Raw genomic sequence first — 19,665 nt, 5'->3', positions numbered from 1 at the left:
AAAATATATTTATGGATTCTTGAAATCACAGAATCGTTAGGGTTGGAAGGGACCTCTGGAGATCATCCAGTCCAATCCCCCTCCAAAGGAAGGGTCACCTGGAGCAGGTGACACAGGAACACATCCATGTGGGGGTTTGAATGTCTCCAGAGAGGGAAACTCCACCACCTCCCTGGGCAGCCTGTATAACTGAAATAATAAAACTGAAATGCCAGTTTGTTGGTAAAAACTGTAACTTAAAAGCCTCAAAGTGAATGATGGTAAAAATATAGAGAGATCACAGCAACAGGAAGTGTTTAATAAAACAGCAGTAGGGTATTTTTCTTTCTTTCTTTCTTTTTTTTTTTTTTTTTAAGCTGCAGCTGATAATTGCATTCAAATTTTTATTAATAAATCGATTCATTGGTGCCAGCTCATAATTTAAAAACATGGAAGAGCAGCACATCTGGCTGCTACTGATTAGTTTATTTTCCCAAAAGATAAAATCACCTAGTGAAAAACCATTTAGCCAAGTTCTTTCTTAGTGCTCCCTTCCTGCTCCTTTGGTTTTTTTAAATAATGCTTTGTGGATTTGTCCCAGTTGTATAACTTTTAAAAGCGAAGCCAGATACCTTGGAAACAGTAAAAAAAAAAAAAAAAGAGAATGCTGTCCTGCACAATACCCCAGAAAAATCACTCAGCAGCTTGAATCTTCAAGCTTCATTGTCACAGGTTTGTGTAACAATGACCAGGAAACCACACTGCACCACACAGCACACAAAAAAAAGAGGTTTAGAAACCTTAGCACACCCTATGCAATCACAGTTCTGCACCTGGACATTTTGCAGATAGCTACTTGTGGAGCTCTTTGTTGTCATGAAAAGAATCTCTGATTTGAAGTATCCCCTGCTTCCATTTGAGAAGATGTTTCATCTTAAAGCTCAAATGATGCGAGTTTTCACATACAGAAATACTGGCTGCAGTTGCATTGATCAGGCCTGGTACATATTTCCCTGCCACAATGACATAAAGCTAAAAACCTTTTCCCGTTTTGTTTTAGTTTTTCAAACACAAACAAAACAGAGCTTTCGAAAAGGTGCCCTGAAGTTCCTATGGTTTGCAGTGTGCTTCCCAGCACACTGTTTAGCCAACAATTACAGAAATTACTAGAGATCCAAAGGGCTGCCAGAGCAATCCAAAATAGATTCCCTTTTCTCAACGTCCTTGCAATGGGTTACACTCGTTGGGTTGGGTTAACACCAGCACAAATGGGCAGGCCCAAGAACCCAGACTGGTTTTATTTTGCTGGTTTTACCTTCCTGACAATTCTGCTCTAAGGCTGGAGCTGTGACAAATGCGTGACTCTCTTATTTCACTTAATGACAGCGTTTCAACAGCAAAAGTTGTACTAAAACTTCAAGAAAATCCCAGAGCATACACTACACATTTAAATGTTAGTTTAGGTGAAAGTCCATGGGAACATCTTGATCAAAAAGCTGTTTGAAATCTGTGTGCTTCAGGCTTATCATTTCTATCACCTAAGGCCAGTCAGCAGCCACAATAGATAAGATAAATGAAACAAACCAACTGCTCCTGGAATCAACAGACACAGCAAAATCTTTAATACCTTAATTCAGATATATTCAGGGATTTTTATATACACATTCAGTATGTGTCTCTTGGTTTCTCATTTCCACTTAGGTTTCATCTACTGCTCTTGTTAAGTCTACTTTGACCATATGAGTAGTAGGAGAGGATTGTCCTCGGAGACCTTTCAAGAAGATCTGTGGTCTGGGTACATTGCTGGAGTTGTCACGCTTGGTCTGGGTGCCGACACCTTTTGGCAAGTACACTTGGGTGAAGTTCTCTCTTTTCATATGGCTGAGATCAGTCTGCATGGCATGAGTTAATTTGCGACGCAAATTGGCCTAAAGACAGAAAAATAATCAGATTAAGCAGAATTGTGTTTGAACATTTTAGCACTAGTATATACTTAGGTGTGTTTGTCTGTTTTACATCTACGGGCTTCACAAACCTGGAACACGGCCCACTTTGTCCTTCTGTCAATACATGTTTGTGACTGGGATTTGATAACTCCTGAACTAACAGGATGTGTGAACTGCAGTGTAAGTTGTGTAAGAACACAGCTTTAAGTGAGTCTCTTAACAATTTCCTATTTTCCACTGGTCATTGTCCTGGAAAATTTTGTTAGGTGTTGAAGGCTTTTTTCTGTTAGAATAAAATGTTTTTATGGTAAGCTCTTCCAGTATTTGTCTAGTTTCTACAAAATGTAATGAGGTTTACAGGTTGGTGTCACAAAGCATCAGACAAAAGGGAAAAATGCCTTCTTTCATGACATTGCTCACTAACCCCTTCACAAGGGGCAAAAGTTAAGATAATTTATGATTAAAACTCTGTTTAGTCACAGGAGTTGCTACTGATAGAATCACAAAACCACTTCTCACAAACTGTTAATATTATGAAGCCAGCACTTGAAACAACAATGTGTTCCTTGTTACACTCAGCCTTCTATGTCAGCAACTATGTAAAACACTGTAAATCATATGACACAATATTGTCATTGAAATATATGAAACAATCTCACGTGGTGGGATTCAGACCTCTACAAGTGAGTAAGTCCCTGGAGTCCCTTCCAGTTAGTGGAGACTGGAATCAGTGGAGGTTGGAGAGTGATAAAGTTGGCCAGATTTGGTGTTTGTATCAGGGCAAGTCAAAATATTCTCCAGATTCCACTAGAGATGTCTCTCGTCAGCTGAATGGAAGGTGAAACACTTGCCTGTAGACACATTCTGGTACCTTAATCTACAACTGAATTTTATGCGCAGAGTCATACAGAAAACGACAATAAAATGGCATGTGAAGAAAGACAATATATCAAGTCTTTTTTTCTGAAGGCTTTAATGACAATTAAAACAAGAGCAGGCATGCGATACTGGTTCTCTACTAAGTTTACCTCCCTTGAAAACTGAATGTATGCTGTTGCAAGGAACTGTGCTTGCACGGAGAAACATATGTGAGCTGAAAATTTTACTTCTAACAGCTTATAGGTGTATTAACAAAGTAATAGTTTAACATTTCATACCACTACAACTTTTCTGGCTAAGTATGAACAACAGGAAAAAACCCCAAAGGCATCTGAGCTCATCCTCTAACAAAACCAGCAAATATGTCCAATGCTCCCCTATCAAATTCACCGATGCACTGGTAAACTATTTCTGTTCATTTAGCATTTTGACTCTAAATGTTTTATCACCTCCATATTGCCAGTTACTGTAGAGAAAACACTTTTGCAGGCATCTGGGATTTTTTATTTCAACTTCACATCACTAATCTCTCATATGGACAGTTGAGGCTAAAATACCCTTAGTAATTTAAAGTATTTTCTCTAAATATTTCAGACTAACTTGTTTGTGTATAGTCTTCATGATCAGCTATTGGGAAACATCCACTTCTGCTTATGCTAAAGAGAAACCACTGACCACATCTTACATTTATTTAGGTACTTTTGTCCTTTACAGAAGGAAAGGAGGCTTTTAGTTAGGCCTCTTGTAAACCTAATTGGCCTCTTTATACACCTCAGTAACAACTATTTCTTAGAATCCTTTATAAGGCAGTCAACAGTGGGTCCTCAGTCCAAAATTTTGGGTTCCTTATATAATGTTAGAGATTTGATGGCAAAAAAATACCCAGAAAGGAAATAGGCTGCCCAGCAGACCACAGACCTCCAAAGGGCATCTGTTCACAGAAGGAAAAAAAAGAACCCTGCAGTATCTGTGTCCAGTTGATATTGGTAACTGCAATACTCCCTGTACGTACAAGTTCATTTTGACTGAACTGTGAAAATCAGGTGCTGTACCTTGACAAATGTGTGTGCTGGCAAACCCTAGAAAGAAGCTTTGGAAATATATGCTGTTGATTGAAAAGCTTTTATTTATGTATGTAGTCAACCTTCTGCGGATGGACTCTGATTTCCAATCCATCAGAAAATCACCATGACAGTATAACAGACATTTCCTCTGGCTTATATATACAGCAGAAAACCTACTGGCTCTGTTTCTTACCTCTCTGTTCCTACATGAGAGAAGAATTTTTTTTAATTTTTTTTTTTTCAAAAAAAGAATTGCTTTTAGTAAACACACAGAACCAGGATAAAATATAAAGTATTTCATTACCAAAATAATCTAACAAAAATCTAAAAAAAGGCCCTCATGCTTTGATACCTTTCAAAGATGAAAAATTAGCTCAAAGAAAACTTCTGCGGGGTCAAACATATCCAAAGGTATTCCTTATCATTCTGGCTGCCAATTACTGCATTTTTCTTCCTCTTATTTCATGGTGACAAATATTAATATAAATTATTCAACTTGCAATAAAGTTTTGCGTAACCCAAACCTTTGTGCAACCATTATTATTTTTTTGTTACAAAGGAATTATATGGTAGTATCTTCAACCTGTTGAATTGATTTGAGTGCAGAAAAACAACTTTAATATTCAATGCTAAACAACAAACTGTTATTACATAAAAAGGCAACTGAAAAATTTGGAATTAATAGATATAGCAGTGGAAGCACTGGTCAAAAAATGAGGAAAAATATGGAAAAACTGAGAGAAGAAGAAAGTCTAGAAGTAAGGAGAGAAATTACCTGGAAAAAAAATATTGAGCTGGTTGTAACAAAGTTTATGTCTTCGAATAAAAGGTTGGATTTATTTTTCAAAGAACAAATTTTTAGAATAATTTATTCTCAGCTTTGTTATCCAGCAATGAAAATCTGATAATAACAATACAAACCAATTTTATAGCTTTTCTTCTCAGCTCCCATTCATTCCATTCATAGGATCTTACAATAGTTGGAGGAAAGATATGAGTATCAGTTTGAGTACTACTGTCACATTTTGCAGTTGGTTTCATCAAACATTTGTCTGCATTTCTGGCCTGGATGAAAAAAAGAAACCCAACCAAAATCAGGCAAGGCATTAATGAGAAAAATACAGACATCTAGGAGAAATAGCATAGGGATATGCTACTTTTTAAAAGCAAACAGAGACCTGCAAACCACAAGCGGATAAAGATTTTTACATTCAAGAATATTTTTGTTTCCCTTGCCCTCACTAAAAAAGAAGAAACCATTAATTATTTGATGGATTTAATTTCTGACAGAAAACCCTATAGGCAGAGGCCACAGCTGAATTTCAGACTCCCACATCCTGAGTGAGTGATTAATCACTGGATTTTGGTAAAAAGGTGTCCAACCATCACCACTAGTATTTTATGATGCAGGCACTTCAGTTTGTCTTTATGAATGGACTAAATATCACAAATCATAACTGGGAGAAGTGCTTACATCTCTGCTAGAGCCAGGATACAAACTGTATCTTTCACACTAAGGGCCAGTTCAAGACTACATTGTTTCCACTGCTAGGGACCTAAAATTCACAGTGGATCACAGATAATGTCTATGAAACCAAATCAAGTATTTGGCTTTCACATAGTAGCACTGTCACATTCATTATTAATGAGTCCCCTTTTATTTTGTAACATATTCCATAATTTCTGTCCTCAGATATCACTACACCCTCATCCAGAACACATTGATGGACTGATAAGCTAAAACTTCAGTTAATATGGTATCTGACTTATCTTCTGTTGCATTTATTTACTGTCTCTTTAAGCTACATTTTCAAAAATGAGGAAAAGAAACATCAGACACAAGACCTTCCTAAGCTATGAACTGACAGCTTCATCGCTGCCACAATCCTTTGGATATACATATTCTTCTATGAAGAGATAAGGTGAGAATGACATTAAGTGAAAATGTTTCTTCAGTGCTCTGAAGACCTGGAAAAGATGGACCCTCAGACATTCTGTATGACAGGCAGTTGATTTTACTTCTTTCCTAAAGATGTGTATCCTCTATTCTCTTTATGTTCTAGAAAGGACAGAGTAACCAGTGACCCAACAGCTGTTCAGCAAGAGGCATGGGCAGTGCATACCTGTGCATGAGGAAAAAGGTATTCAAACTGATGATGGAGCTCAAGCAATTGAATTAGCTCTGCATATTCTTTTGCTTTTTCTACATTCAACTGAATGAATTTATCTGGATCTTGAGCAAAGGTGTATGCAGCTTCTTTGGAACTGAAAACATAACATTTCGCCTTGTGCTTCAAAATTCCAATAGCAGGATTTCCTAAAAAAGAGGAAAAAACTAGTCCAAAATAAAACCCACCAAATAAAATACTGAACAGTATGATATCCAATACAAAAGACACTTTTAATTAAGATTCTGTGTTTCCCTCAAGTCAGTTTCAACTTCCTTCTTTTTCTGAAATCAGAATAAGCCCTGAAAGAAAGCTTTTTAAATATTTTTTACGTCAGTGTAACTTACTGTATGTCTCAGAAAAACAAAAGATAAAATATCTATAGCAAAGGCATAAGAAACCAGTCTACACTCACAAATGTTCCCCCTATAATCTCCAGAAAATACCTGATTGTAGATCAGCGGTGCATCTACACCAAAGGGCATAACACTGAAATTAACTGGAGAAGCAGATAAAGCAGCTGAGAAACTGAGCAATAAATTAACAGAGAAAGTGAAGTGTCAATAAAGGCCAAATAGGAAAGCACAAATTGAGTTCAAGGACAGTGGCAGGCTCTGCTGCAGACATCATTGCCCAGGAAAGATCTAGAATCATTATAGACGGTGCCTTGAAAATACTAAATGACACTACTCAGTGGCAGTCAAAAAAGCAAAAAGAATATCATGAATTATTAGGATGCAAACAGAGGAGGAGAAGAAAACCAGCATTACAACAACCTGTATGCTACACTTATAATAATATATTTTGCTCCAACGCAACAGAACAAATAAAAGGGAGTTGGGAGTGATCAGAGGCTTGGAATATCTTTCGCAGCAGGAAAGGTTAAAGAAAGAGGCCTCCTCAACATTAAAAAGAAAAAACTGAAAAGAAATAATATGATATGGAGTAATAAAACCATGAATTGTGTGCAATATAAAATTACTATCTGCTAATTTTCCTAATAGAAAGACTACTATGACTTGATGAAATTATCCAGCCAGAGCTTAAAGCCATCTCAAAAAGAGGTACCTTTTCATAGCATATATAATTATAAATTGTGGGGCTCTTGACAATAAGAATATCTCATGGAAAACTCGAGATGGATTAAAAAATCAATTAGATAAATGAAAAACTTGTATGAAGAATTATTCAACAGAAGCTTACAGACTCAACATTTTTCTGAGGAAATCCCATAGCCACTAACTGCTAGAACAGGGAAGGATATAATTAAGGAAGGATCATTCCTACTTCATTTCTTATAAACTTTAAGTAGTCATCCCTGCCTGCATCCAGTGATCAGATACAGGGCTAGAGAGACCTTCAGTCCAACTCAGGACAGTTGTTCTCATATGGAATACTAAGTAAGTGTAAGTAATTCACATTGCTGTTAAAATATCTATTCTTTCACACTGCCAAGTAATGGCAATATTTTCCTCTCAACCTCCTGTAGGCTTAAGAAAATTCTATATAGATAGGTTCTACAAAGGATAGGGAGACAGAAAACATGGGCTGAGGTAGCTGAAATAAGGCATGCTTTCAAGACAAATGAACCTAGAAGAGACAAAAAAATTTCCTGTGATCAGTTAGCTTAATCAAGTGCACTTTTGCATTCTTTTCAAAGAAGATTTTTATTACTTTATAATGACTATTTAAAATACACATGATGTAGCCACGAACGGATGTGTTTGCAACACAGGCATACACAAAATAGAAGGAATGACCATTTTTCTGTGCCTGTATAACAACAGCAAACAAACCTGTATTCAGCTGCAGTGTAGGTTATACAGATGCATATATAGCAGGAAGAAACATTTATCCATCCCATCTTGTCGCTGCCTCTGCTTGCTCATGCCTACTTTCTCTTGAAGCCCTCCTGCCTTCTATTTAGGGCACTTTATTTGTGTATTTTAAAAAGAAAAATTCTTTAGCAGAGGAGATAAGTTATCTGGGGTGAGAATTACAAATGTGGAAATAAAGTACTCCACCTTTGATGTAAGAGGATGCATTCAGAACACCTTTAAATTTTCCCTAGTACTTGTACACATATATAGTATGGAAAATGTCTAATTACAAAGCATACCTGGTAGGGTGAGGCCTTTCACACCAATTGCATGTGCACAGAAACTATGGTACTGGATTAGCAACTGATCAAAATTATCAGTAGTCTCTGGAAAAAGCCACTCTTGGTTCTTGAAATCAGAAACATTCACTCTGGTTCCTAAAAATTATTTAAGAAAGGAAGGATTTTCAGCATCAAAACATTAGGTGTTTAAAATATAATAATGTTACAGAATTACTAGATTACTCTGGTTTTAACAGGATGTCCTGCAGTGCCAAGATCCCAAAAACCAAAATTAGTCCTGCCTTTAAAGAGAACCTACTCAAAAATCAGTCCTGTGGGAGCCTTCTTTAGTTATTTTTCTTTAAAAACAGGGGACAACAACAGGAAGGTAGTATCTTGTTCTTCTATTTTGTTTTCAACCACCCATGCATTACAAATCCCCTGGTGTAAAACTTGGTTCCTAGAGATACCATTTTACAAACAAACACTCCTGGTAACCAAAGCCCCATTAAATTAGCTTGTTTATCACCCTCTCTCCATTTCAGAAGTTCTGAAAGTATAAAAAGGCATAAATAAACTTAAGAAATAATAAAAAAGTATAAATATTCTCTGATCATTCCGCCATTTATGTAAGGTATGTTTGTATCTAGTAGCTATATTTTAATTTTATATGCAAAAATAAAATCCCAAGCTACACTACATGAAAAAATAAATCTACACACTAGCGGACTTATTTTAATTTACTGTGCAAATTCTGAATATTAAAAAATCAATATGTAGCACCTTCTGTAAAGAAAATTCAAACAAATTCTTGGAAAGTGAAGGAAAACAAAAAAGTATTAACTTTCCATACCCATGGTTTCTCTTATCCTTTCCTCATCACTTTTCACAGTCACTCCTTCCAGAAAAGATGTTAGCACTTCCTCAGGAAAAAGCTGTGACTGGATTTCCAAGAACTGTTGGAGATTGCTAGTCATACTTGTGAGGAAGCTTAGCAGTAGCATTTCATCCTGAAAGCTGGTCCAGAGTTTAGAAAGTTCAAGGAAGAGAGGCTAGAACATAAAGAAAATTATCTGAAATCCAGATTTGTTTTATGTCTGCAGCGTAACCCAAGTGCTGTGCACAACAATCTCTGCTATGAACAAAGCAGGGCTGATCTCCAAGGCCTTCAGCAACCAGAAATTACAGGAGAACTCCTGGACATTTTAAGAGGAATTTCCATCAGAAGCACATCCAAAGCACATACATCCAACATGTCGAGCCATAGGCCAGAAAGGTACTTTTCTACATTTTACTCCAAAGACTTTCCCAAACATGTATCTCTGAGACCATGCTTGGAATTGAGCACTTCACTGGCCATACAGTTATATAACTGAAAATAAGGTATACAGGAATAAGTCCCAGAAGAAACATACCTGATTAGTTAGTAAATGAGGTAAACCCATACCTAGACGTACAAACTATCAGGTTTTGTTATTTTGCCTGCCCTGTTTCCAGAGTGTCTTGGTACCACAGCCCTCGGGGCATCATGTGTGTCAGATTAAAGGGGTGCAGGTCTCCTCAGAGGGTTCAGGGCAAAACTGGAAGCTGCTATTCCCAGCAACAATGCTGACATACGGGTGTACACACATATAGAAGAAGCCTATAAGCTTTAGATACAAATGCTGATTTCAATGACAGTGACATAAAATGTGTCCTGTTACATCTAAACACACAGAAAGCATTTACAGGAAGAGAGTCAACAAATCTGAAATGCACACTTAACAACATATTTTATGCATATTAACAACATTATTATAAGAGCGGCCAACAGGGGCAGCTCTGGAATTCATCGGCATCACTAATGCTGTGGAAATGTTGTGGTCACAAACAGGAAAAAAGTTAAAGGAAAGGCAGCAAGATAAAAATCAGTCTTACTAGAATAAACAAAGAATATTAATGAAATATATTGCGTTTCCTAAAACAAATGTTCACTACAAACATAGCCTTATCGTATGCATTTTAAAAGGCAGAATGCCCTGCTTCTCTGTCTTTGCAGAGGATCCAGCTCCTCAGTAACTAGTTGAAGGCAAGAAAAGTTACTTAAATGGTGTCTTAATAGAGAAATCTCTAATTGAAAAAGACCTGAAATCAAAAGCCATTACATACTGTGTCTTCAACAGAGAAGAAAAATCAACTAACCAACCTGAAGAGAGAAAAAAAATCTAGGAAGGCAGCAGACAACAGCAGACAGCTTCTAGGGGAAAGGGTAACATATATCGGTCACTTAAGTCCCATGAAGAAACAGTAAAAGAGGAAAAATTGCTCTGAGATTCTGGACAAGAGGGGAAATTGTTCTCCAGTTGAGAACATCTGGTTTATAAAATCACAAGCATACATAAATTGAAGTGTCAGACCACGTCTGAGATGTACCTCAGTTAAAGTGCCATTCCCACGAGTTTCCAGCTCAGATGCCCTTCTGGGAAGTGTAAAAAGTACTCTGAGTATATGTGGGGCCATGATCTTCCTTCCTTCCTCCCTCCCTCCTCCACAGTAGACTTTTTTTTGCCTTCTAATAATTAGCTTAGAATGATGAAAAATAACCTATGTACAAACTGCATGCTGGTTCAGCAGTTAACTACAAGGAATTAAAATGATAAACATATCATACAAAATAACAAGCTCTTCCATGAAAAGCAAATTTAACGAAGATGGTTTCTGACATATTTCTCTTCCATTTCCTTTACATCATGCCAGCATAATAATCCCAGGTTTTCACAGGGTTATCAGGGACCCTCTTCTCCCAATATCTTGTAGCTCCCAAACAGAGTGAAACAGTACAAAACATCAGTTGTGCAGAGGTGCTTTCACTGGCTGCTCACTGGCCAGACAGCCCACAAACCATTTCACACTTGATCTTAGGAAGGCTCTAAATATGTCTCTCTAGTTGCTCTTTTTTCCAGAAAACATGCAGAAAATTACATATTTTGAGATCTTTGGAGTCTGAGAAACATGACTGAAACTTGCCAACAGGTTCAGAAGCTATTGGGAGGGGAAAAGAGGCTGAAACCCCCATCACAGAAACCCAGTTTCTTTAGAAAAATTATATCAACGAGTCATACTGTAATCACAGGGATTGCTATCTGAAGGGACTTTAAAGAAGCACACTCTGATGTGCTGTTTTTGTAATCATTATGTTCTTACAGTTTCTGCAAGGAACAGGAGAGAATATTTACACACAAAAAAAGGAAAATATCACTGTAAATCTACAAATACTGGCAAATAATTAAAGACATTTACAGTAAAATACCATTTAGTTCTTTTGCTCCCGTTTTGTTCCTTTCTTTTTTCTTGCCTTGAGACTGCTACTTTAGCTGCCCCTTCAAAAATCACAGATGTTATTATAGTAATAAGAAAATGATGTAGCCTTTTTCTTAACACAAGCTATTAAAAAATACACCAGCAAAGTATTCTGTAATAATTTCATAATTTTTTATAATGAAGAAAAAAAGGGTTTTCTATTCATAATACTTACAAAAACTTCTTTGGAATCCACGGAAATCTTATCCTGCACTGTGTTTTTCAATTGCATCATTGTTGCTGCAAACTGAACACTCAACGTTTCAACTTCTTGAGCACTGGTAATTGCATCAGACTGGAAAGAGAACTTATTTCAGGTAAGAAGTATAAAACTCAAAAAATCAAGCATTTAGTAATAAGTATCTTCATTCAACTATTTTCAGACAACTCTTTTAAGGAATGAAATGCATCCTAACTTACCACAAAATAAGTTTTTCCTTAAATGCTCAGGTATAAAACCAGGCACTTCACTCAAACATGTATACTAGTAATTTTTATAGACAATTCTCTACATTTTCACAATCAAGAGAATTGAAAAAAAAATATTTTTTAATGCTTTATAGTATATAGAGAGACAAATAAAACCTTGCAGTTTCTCAAAAGACAAACAAAAAGCTCTTCATTAACAAAACAAGAATTTAAATTGTATTCTTCAAATATGATTCCATAAATTTTAGAGCTGTCTGCAGACTAAAACTAACATGATTTATTTCTCTCATATCTTTTGGGGCGGAGTATCAATATGCAAACAAGAAGAGTGGTGGTGAATGGAGTTAAATCCAATTGGTGGCTGGCTCAGCATTGGGGCCAGCCCTGTTTAATATCTTTAGATCTGGATGAGGGGATAAAGTGCACCCTCAGTAAGTTTGCAGATGACACCAAGTTAGTGGGAGTGTCAGTCTGCTGGAGGGTAGGATGGCCCTGCAGAGGGATCTGCACAGGCTGGATCTATAGGCTGAGGCAGAGTAGTTGGTAAGCTGCCCAGCAGAAAAGGATGTGAGGGTGCTGGTCAACAGGAGCTAAACATGAGCTAGCAGTGTGCCCAGGTGGCATCCTGGCTTGTATCAGAAACAGTGTGGCCAGCAGGACTAGGAAGTAATAGTCCCCTTGGCCCTGGCAAGGCCACACCTCGAATCCTGCGTCCAGTTCTGGGCCCCTCAATTCAGGAAGGATATTGAGGTGCTGGATTGTGTCCAGAGAAGGGCAAAGATGCTGGTGAAGGATCTGGAGCCCAAGTCTTATGAGGAGCAGCTGAGGGAGCTGAGTTCAGCCTGGAGAAAAGGAGGCTCAGAGGGAACCTTCTCTCTATATATGACTACTTGAAAGGAGGCTGTAGCCAGGTGGGGGTCAGTCTGTTCTCCCAAAGTGATAAGTGACAGGATGACAGGAAACGGCCTCAAGTTGCACCAGGGGAGGTTTAGGTTGGATATCAGGGAAAATTTCTTCCCAGAAAGGGTTGTCAAGCACTGGAATAGGCTGCCCAGGGAAGTGGTTGGGTCCCCATCCCTGGAGGTATTTAAAAGATGTGTAGATGTCATACTTACAGACATGGTTTAATGGTGGACTTGACAGCCCCATGTTAGTGGTTGGACTAGATGAATTTAAAGGTATTTTCTGATCTAAACTATCTATGGTTCTATGATTCTTTATCTAGAGATACATTTTCTTTTATTTATTTCTGAATAATTTTTCTTATATTTATGCCCTGTACAAGTAGGTAACTTCAGTACATTCCAACTGCAATAAAAGCCCACAGGATATAACATGATGGTATCTCACCATAAGGATGCAAAGGAAGGCCTCATATTGTCTCACATTGAAAAGTGCTTCTTTTAATTTAAACGAACGAAGCTGCATATATCTGTGGGAGTCTTCCTGCATGGATTCCAACAGAGCTGTGTACTTGTGAGCTAGCATGTGGCAGGTATTAAGACCTTCATCGACAGCCTGTGTAGCTGATGGAATGGCTTCATTCAGAATGGCTGGCACTATTCATATAGAATAAATATGAGACACGTATGAAAAGAATTAATGAAATCATTATCAAATGGTTAAAGTGCAGTATTCGAGCACAGTAGTCTTCCAATAAAATTTTGGTTTTTAAATTTTGTTGTTATATTCATGCATTTCTAACTACTCACATACCAGATTCAACCACTGTATCTTACTAGTCAAGTAGTTTCAAATATTTAGAATTAGAGGTGTGGAAATATCACAGTCAAGTCAAGGAGTGCGAAAAAATTTGCTTTATAGTAGATGCAGTTCTGTTGCTATAACTGACATGGGTTTCCTGATAGACTTCAGGCAATCTGCACCATTTTCAATTCTCAGTTTCCTAATTTGTGAAGTACTAATAACAATAATAGGCCTCCCATTTCCTGGGCACTTTGAGATCTAACATGCTCTAAGAATGAGTCAAAGATTATTATTAAAAAGAGAAGGGAGATACAGCACAAAAAGTTATGCCTATGCAGTTGTTAAAGTTCAGCATTAGTACTTAAAAAAACCACAAATTCCCCCAAATGGCACAGGTGAATAAAACATATTTTAGCTGATATACAACATATGATAAATAATTTTTTCTTTACAATTTTATTATTGACAGCATGCAACAATTACACTGAATATTTTAATGTGTTGTGTTATTAAGCAGACATCTATGTAAGGAAATACAATAAGAAGGCCAAGCTACATTTGTTAAGTGTAGCTCTTTGTTGCGTGTGTTGAACTTCTGATGCTAATAACATCGGTGAGCAGCAGAGCAGTAATAAGGTTTGAGGTATGTCTGCTGAAAATCCCATGAGCATAGAAAGGCTAGATTTAACCGAGAAGGGGAGGTAAATTTGCAAAGGTATTACAAGCAGTTTAACAACAGGTGAAGAGAGCTTAGCACTTGGCTGATTTTCTTTTCTGGACGCAGGGGAAAAAGCCAAAGCAGAGTTCTACCTCAGCAAGACTGCAGCCAACACTGAAATTAAGGCTTCAGTGGTCTAACTGCTGTCCTTAATCATAAAGATATCCATTTAATTTCCTAACCTAAGAGCATTCATGCTGTGTTTTTTTCATCTATTCAAAAGTGATATGTAAACCGGTCAGCACAAGGAAGTTCATCTTATAGTGACCTAACAAATGTAACAGGATCAACAATCATATTATCTACACCAATCAATTACAAACCCCACAGATATTACAGTGAGAAAGACCACAACATATTGTTAATTATGCCTTTTGTATAATACAGTAGTTGAAGGTTCCCTCACACTGCAACTCAGGCCCAGTGAACCTAAAACGGAGACAGCCACAACACAGAAAGGTGACATTTGTGGGAAAGAATGTATTATAAAAATAGAAAACCATTAATGTGTCACTTGGTATATGAGGAAAAAAAAAAGCACCAAAATCTAGAGAGTTTGTTTACTTCTTTCTCTGATATGGTAGGTATATTTTTTCCCTACGTACATTGCTTTACTTAAAATACCACAAGTTCAGCAAGTGCTTTGCCTTCCAATAAAGCACAACTGTCTTATCAGGAGGGGCATGTGCTATAGCCTTTATTCCAGAAACTTTGGTCTTTTAAAATAAAAAGTTTTCCCCTACAACTGGGCTGCAGACCTTTCTTATGAAGAAGTCTCCACATTGAGCTGCAATACTACATGGATGTTCACATAAACATTTCCACTGACCAGTCATTTATTTGATTATTGTAAACTTTGCTGAAATAATGTGGCTGATGGGGAACAAAAGAAAATAAAAGGAATATCAAAGTCTTGCCCTACCCTGAATACAGCGTTTGAAAAAATCCAGGATGGTCATTGACATCTTTTGCTTATTAAAGAAGCAGAAAGATTCAAAATGCAAAAGATTTTCGAGAACATTTTAAGATTACCAGAATACAGATAATGGCTCAGCAACTTCTATCAATTCTCATCACACATACTCAACAGAAATTTGTAAATGGATTGTAATTAAGCGCTTTAAAAGGCAAACATTACATATTTAATTCCCTTAATGGCAAGGGATCTGGGAACAACTTATCATGAGGTAAATTATTTGTATGAAGTTAATACATATAATCTTTACACATCGACCACGTTAGGGCTCTCTCTTAGCTAGAAAGTAGTAGTCTACATGGAACCCAATAATTGTAGCCAATATTTATTTTTTCTTCAGGTTTACAGGCCCTGAGTCAAAGCTGTTTATCTAGTGAGATGGGATATTACTGGAGCAGCTCCAGTGAAGAAGGCCAGGAAGAAAAAACTGAGAATACACAGCCCAAAAGCAGTTGCCTACTTACAGTCGTCAATGCTCCTTCCTCCTTTCCTGCACTCCTTGTTGTACAACCGAATTCCTGTGACTAGCATGGCAAGATTTTTCAGCTGTCGTTCTTTGTCCTTCTTATTGAGTGAAATGAAAGCAGTCATCTCTGTCTGGGGGAATACACTCTGCAAGGCAGCTATAACCATTACAAAGGGGAAGAAAAACCTCAATATGAGGGAACAGAAAAGAAAATCATTAAATAAGCAAAAATACCCTCTCCCCAACAACTGCAAAAAGTAGGAAATCCATGGCAAATTTCCACTTCAAGTCTGAGCAGTGACAGTTTGGGTAGTAAGCATTCATCACAGTTCACCACATTTGTATCGAAAGATTAGAGAGAAGGTGAAATTTTATTTTTCAATTAGAAAAGCCCAGTTTTAGATCTAGAAGTTTACTGACCTGTTACCTCCCTGACAGCCTCAATATCTGTAGGGGATCCCAGGCCAGAGCTCAGCAGTGCATAGCTAACAATATTTTGATACACTTTCTCTATTTCTTCTTGCACAGGAGGACATTTATCTGTGATATCTCTGACCACAGGAGCCAGTTTTCCTTCCAGAATGCGCTGCTGCTCATGGAGTAATTCAGCTAGGAAAGAAGGACACTTAGAAAGTGCTACCTATATCCTTTGGAATTTGGCTTGTACAGAGGGTGCATTTTATTTCCACAGTCAGATTAAGATTTCTGAAGCACGGGTATGTGGAAGAGATGTTCATAGTACCATACTGTTAGAAATGAAACTGGCAGAGTTAAAGATTAACATAATTAGCATGATTAACATCAGTCAGTAGAGTCCAGAGAACTATTCAGGCAAAATTAGGCAGCAAGTCTCTTGACACTCTGGACAATTCCGACTGCAACAAGTCCTAACACACACACACACACACACACACACACACACACACATATATTTCAGACAAACCTGAAGTTACAAGCTCAAATTTGAACACTACTCAGATCTCAGAAACTTACTGCACTTACTGAGCTTATAGAGTCCATAGGACTTACTGCACTTACTGAGCTTATAGAGTCCATAGGACTTAGGAGCAGCTTCCCAGTGTTGTTAATTTTTCGCTTTGATCCATGCTAACAAGAAAACATTTTCATGATTTCCCCACACAGAAATGTGGTTTTTGTTTTGTTTTGTTTTTTTTTAACGTCTACTCTTGTTCTGTGTCTTCTGTTTCCCAGCCAGCCTCCACTGTCCCACTGAGATTTGAAGTTACATTTGCAGCAGAGGCATTTTCCCTACCTCATTTTTCTTCTACATTCCCATTCTCAGACCATATGAAATTACCACTGATAAGACCAAAACATACTTGGTTAAAACTGCAACTGATTGTTCAAGATTACACATATCTCTCAATTAGAGATATTGATAAAACATTGAGTTTTCTTTTGGATACATGAGCGGAGTTATGAGTACTTTCAGACATACAGGTGCAGTGCAAGATTTGCTTGCTGAAGGCAGCTAACCACTGCACCTGAAAGCATAATTATTCTCAAGCAATCTAATACATTACATTCAGGAAATCTCTCAGACAGGATGAGAAGATTGTACTCTCAAGTCTAATGTACATTTTTTCTTTACTACATCCATACTGGAACATCATACTCTATGCAGTACATTTCTCCTGGGATTTTTATTTTGCTTTACTGCCAACAGTCAATAACAAGAATCATTACTAGCCCTACAGAGAAAGTTATTAAATTCTAAACTCAGCACCAACTTCTATGGAAACATATTTTCAAAATTACCTCGGTTGGCATAGTTCATATCAAAGTAAACTTGCATCTTAATTGTGCTCAGGGATGGATTTGTTGTGTCAAGCAGTCTGGTAACACAGAGCTAAAGAAGAGAGTCAGAGAAGTGAGTTCTTTCTCATCTCTAGGGAAACTTCTGAACTGACAGTGACTGTGCTACAGGTTTCACAACAGCCGTAGAGCTCCCTCACTACCATTCTCTCTATATAAGGCATTTATAAGACATTTATTTACATGAGGAACACACATAGTCCAGTCTTTAGCTACAGAACCATGAGGATAAAGTAGCACTAAAATTTTGAAAGTGATCATGTCATTTTAGTTACAGGAACAGGTAGCAAATAATGCCATAGTCTTAGCTAAGTACTGATGCAACATCATGTCAGAATTACCTGGATGAGATCTTGCACATCTTTTTCTGTAAGGATTTGATCCATATTAAAGCCATTTCTTGGATCTAAAACAACAGCTCTCACCTTGAGATTGCCAAAAGAAAGATATTAATTTACATCTCAAAATATCCTCTTAACAACTAACCTTTTATTTTCTGAAAAATCTCAGATGCATTCAATATTTCTTTACCATTCTTTTCCCCCATTTCAATCTTTTATAATGAAACAAACTTACTTCATTTTTTGTGTTGGTAGTTTCAATCTCACTTCTCAGGCATAAGTGAAAAAAATCTATTTGTGAGACAAACTTGGAGAAATATTTAAATACAATTTCTTTAGAAATTACCTGGAAAATATTTTCCTAAGTAACATTTTATGAAAATCCATCATAGTTGTTTATAAACTTCCCACTTGATGTTATACGCATCAGTATAAACACCTACCATTTGGATAAAAAATCCATAGTGTTCTGCATGCAGGAAAATATGTGCATGTTTGCAACTAGTGTTCATGCTGGGTGTCTTGCCAGCCACTTGTACAGGCTTTTTACTCATTAAAATTTTTCTGCTTAATTGATTCATGTTGCTTTTGAGCCCAATGTATTTTCTAAAGCCACAGCATCACTTTTAGGGGGAAAAAATTGCAGATTAACAGTACTACTGTGAATCATTTACATTCACATACAAGTTTATCAAGAGCTGATCACCAATAACGAAAGAACCTAGCACCTTCTTTCTTCAGACACAGCTTTGCAGGCACATTCAGAATATATTCTGCAGCAGTGCTGTGCCTCTGAAGAGATGCCAAAGTGTATAATGTTTTCAGGATACTTATAGTTGTCTACCAAGGACAACACTAAGACTGATTCCATTACATTTTCAGTTTAAATGGGATCTTAACCCACTGCTTCAAATATTCAGCCCATTTATACCACCTGGCCCTGTCTAAGCAGAGAAACAAACAAAATAATCCTTCACAATAGAGGGAAGAGGCAAATGTCAAAGAATAAATACAGCTGCTGCAATAAACATTCACCTATGTGTCATGCCTTTTTGTTCATTTACGAGAGTGGGAAGAAACATTATTAAAACTTGGGAACACTTATCTTTTTCACTTTAGAAAGAAAACAATGGTTTATCTGCCTGTAGAAGAAAACTAAGAAAGAGCTCTGAGCTGGAGCTCAGAGCGTTTCCAGGACTCAAGACTTGCAGTCTTCTTGGGATTTTACATTCACATAAATGACATTTCAGAGGAATAAATTACTTTTTCAGGTTTTTAGGACCCTATACTGAATGTCGCTGAACGCCCCTTCAAAATTTCTCAATGCAGGCAAATGGAAACCAAGATATTCCAAAACTCAGGTCACCCCTGAAAGCCTCAGCTGCCGCGACCCCCTGAACGCTTCATTCGCGCTTACCATGAACGCCACCAAGGTTTCAGACAGGGTTTGTCCCTGGGCAGCGCACTCCAGTCCGACTTTGCGGATTATTCCCTTGATGACACTTTCGGTCAGCTCGCCGGACATGCTGGGCAAGCACAAACCTTAGCGGGGCTACATTTACTTCAGCGTTTCTCTTCGAGGGGCCGAGGGTCGCCACTTGTCGGGGCACACTCTCCCGACCCCAAAACTCCCCGGTCCCGGGGCTCCCCGCGCCCCGGCCGGCGGCGGAGAGCGGCAGCGGCCGCACCCGAGAGCCAGGGCCGGGCGTTGCCATG

At 37.6% G+C, this 19,665-nt stretch overlaps 1 protein-coding gene across 2 annotated transcripts; it reads right to left on the bottom strand.

Moving 5' to 3' along the window:
* Nucleotides 1-1,578: 1,578 nt before the first annotated feature.
* On the bottom strand, nucleotides 1,579-19,649 carry CFAP206 (cilia and flagella associated protein 206). 2 transcript variants are annotated; one of them, XM_027644800.1, is made up of 12 exons: nucleotides 19,367-19,649; nucleotides 17,950-18,033; nucleotides 17,552-17,642; nucleotides 16,193-16,381; nucleotides 15,771-15,929; nucleotides 13,256-13,464; nucleotides 11,652-11,771; nucleotides 8,991-9,189; nucleotides 8,156-8,293; nucleotides 5,992-6,203; nucleotides 4,790-4,933; nucleotides 1,579-1,907 (listed from the first exon to the last, which is right to left on the bottom strand). In XM_027644800.1, the coding sequence occupies exons 1-12, from the start codon at nucleotides 19,472-19,474 to the stop codon at nucleotides 1,677-1,679; spliced, it is 1,884 nt and encodes a 627-aa protein (XP_027500601.1). In that variant the 5' UTR covers nucleotides 19,475-19,649; the 3' UTR covers nucleotides 1,579-1,676. The 2 variants fall into 2 exon arrangements, with proteins under 2 accessions (XP_027500601.1, XP_027500602.1); XM_027644801.1 differs by having other exon boundaries at nucleotides 5,992-6,185.
* Between the last annotated feature and the right edge of the window lie 16 nt (nucleotides 19,650-19,665).

The sequence above is a fragment of the Corapipo altera genome, unplaced genomic scaffold (assembly GCF_003945725.1).
Source record: "Corapipo altera isolate COAL_440 unplaced genomic scaffold, ASM394572v1 2, whole genome shotgun sequence".
NCBI classification, from domain to species: domain Eukaryota; kingdom Metazoa; phylum Chordata; class Aves; order Passeriformes; family Pipridae; genus Corapipo; species Corapipo altera.
Note: the sequence above shows the minus strand (reverse complement) of the source record. Positions and strands in the feature narration are given on the sequence as shown.

Bases quoted from the DNA above. Each gene is read 5' to 3' on its own strand.
- CFAP206 (XM_027644800.1), bottom strand. From the start codon at position 19,474: ATGTCCGGCGAGCTGACCGAAAGTGTCATCAAGGGAATAATCCGCAAA. The intron at 18,034-19,366 runs GTAAGCGCGAAT...GGCAATCTCAAG, and splicing joins AAACCTTGGTGGCGTTCATG to GTGAGAGCTGTTGTTTTAGA. The intron at 8,294-8,990 runs GTATGGAAAGTT...AATAATTTTTAG, and splicing joins AAGGATAAGAGAAACCATGG to GAACCAGAGTGAATGTTTCT.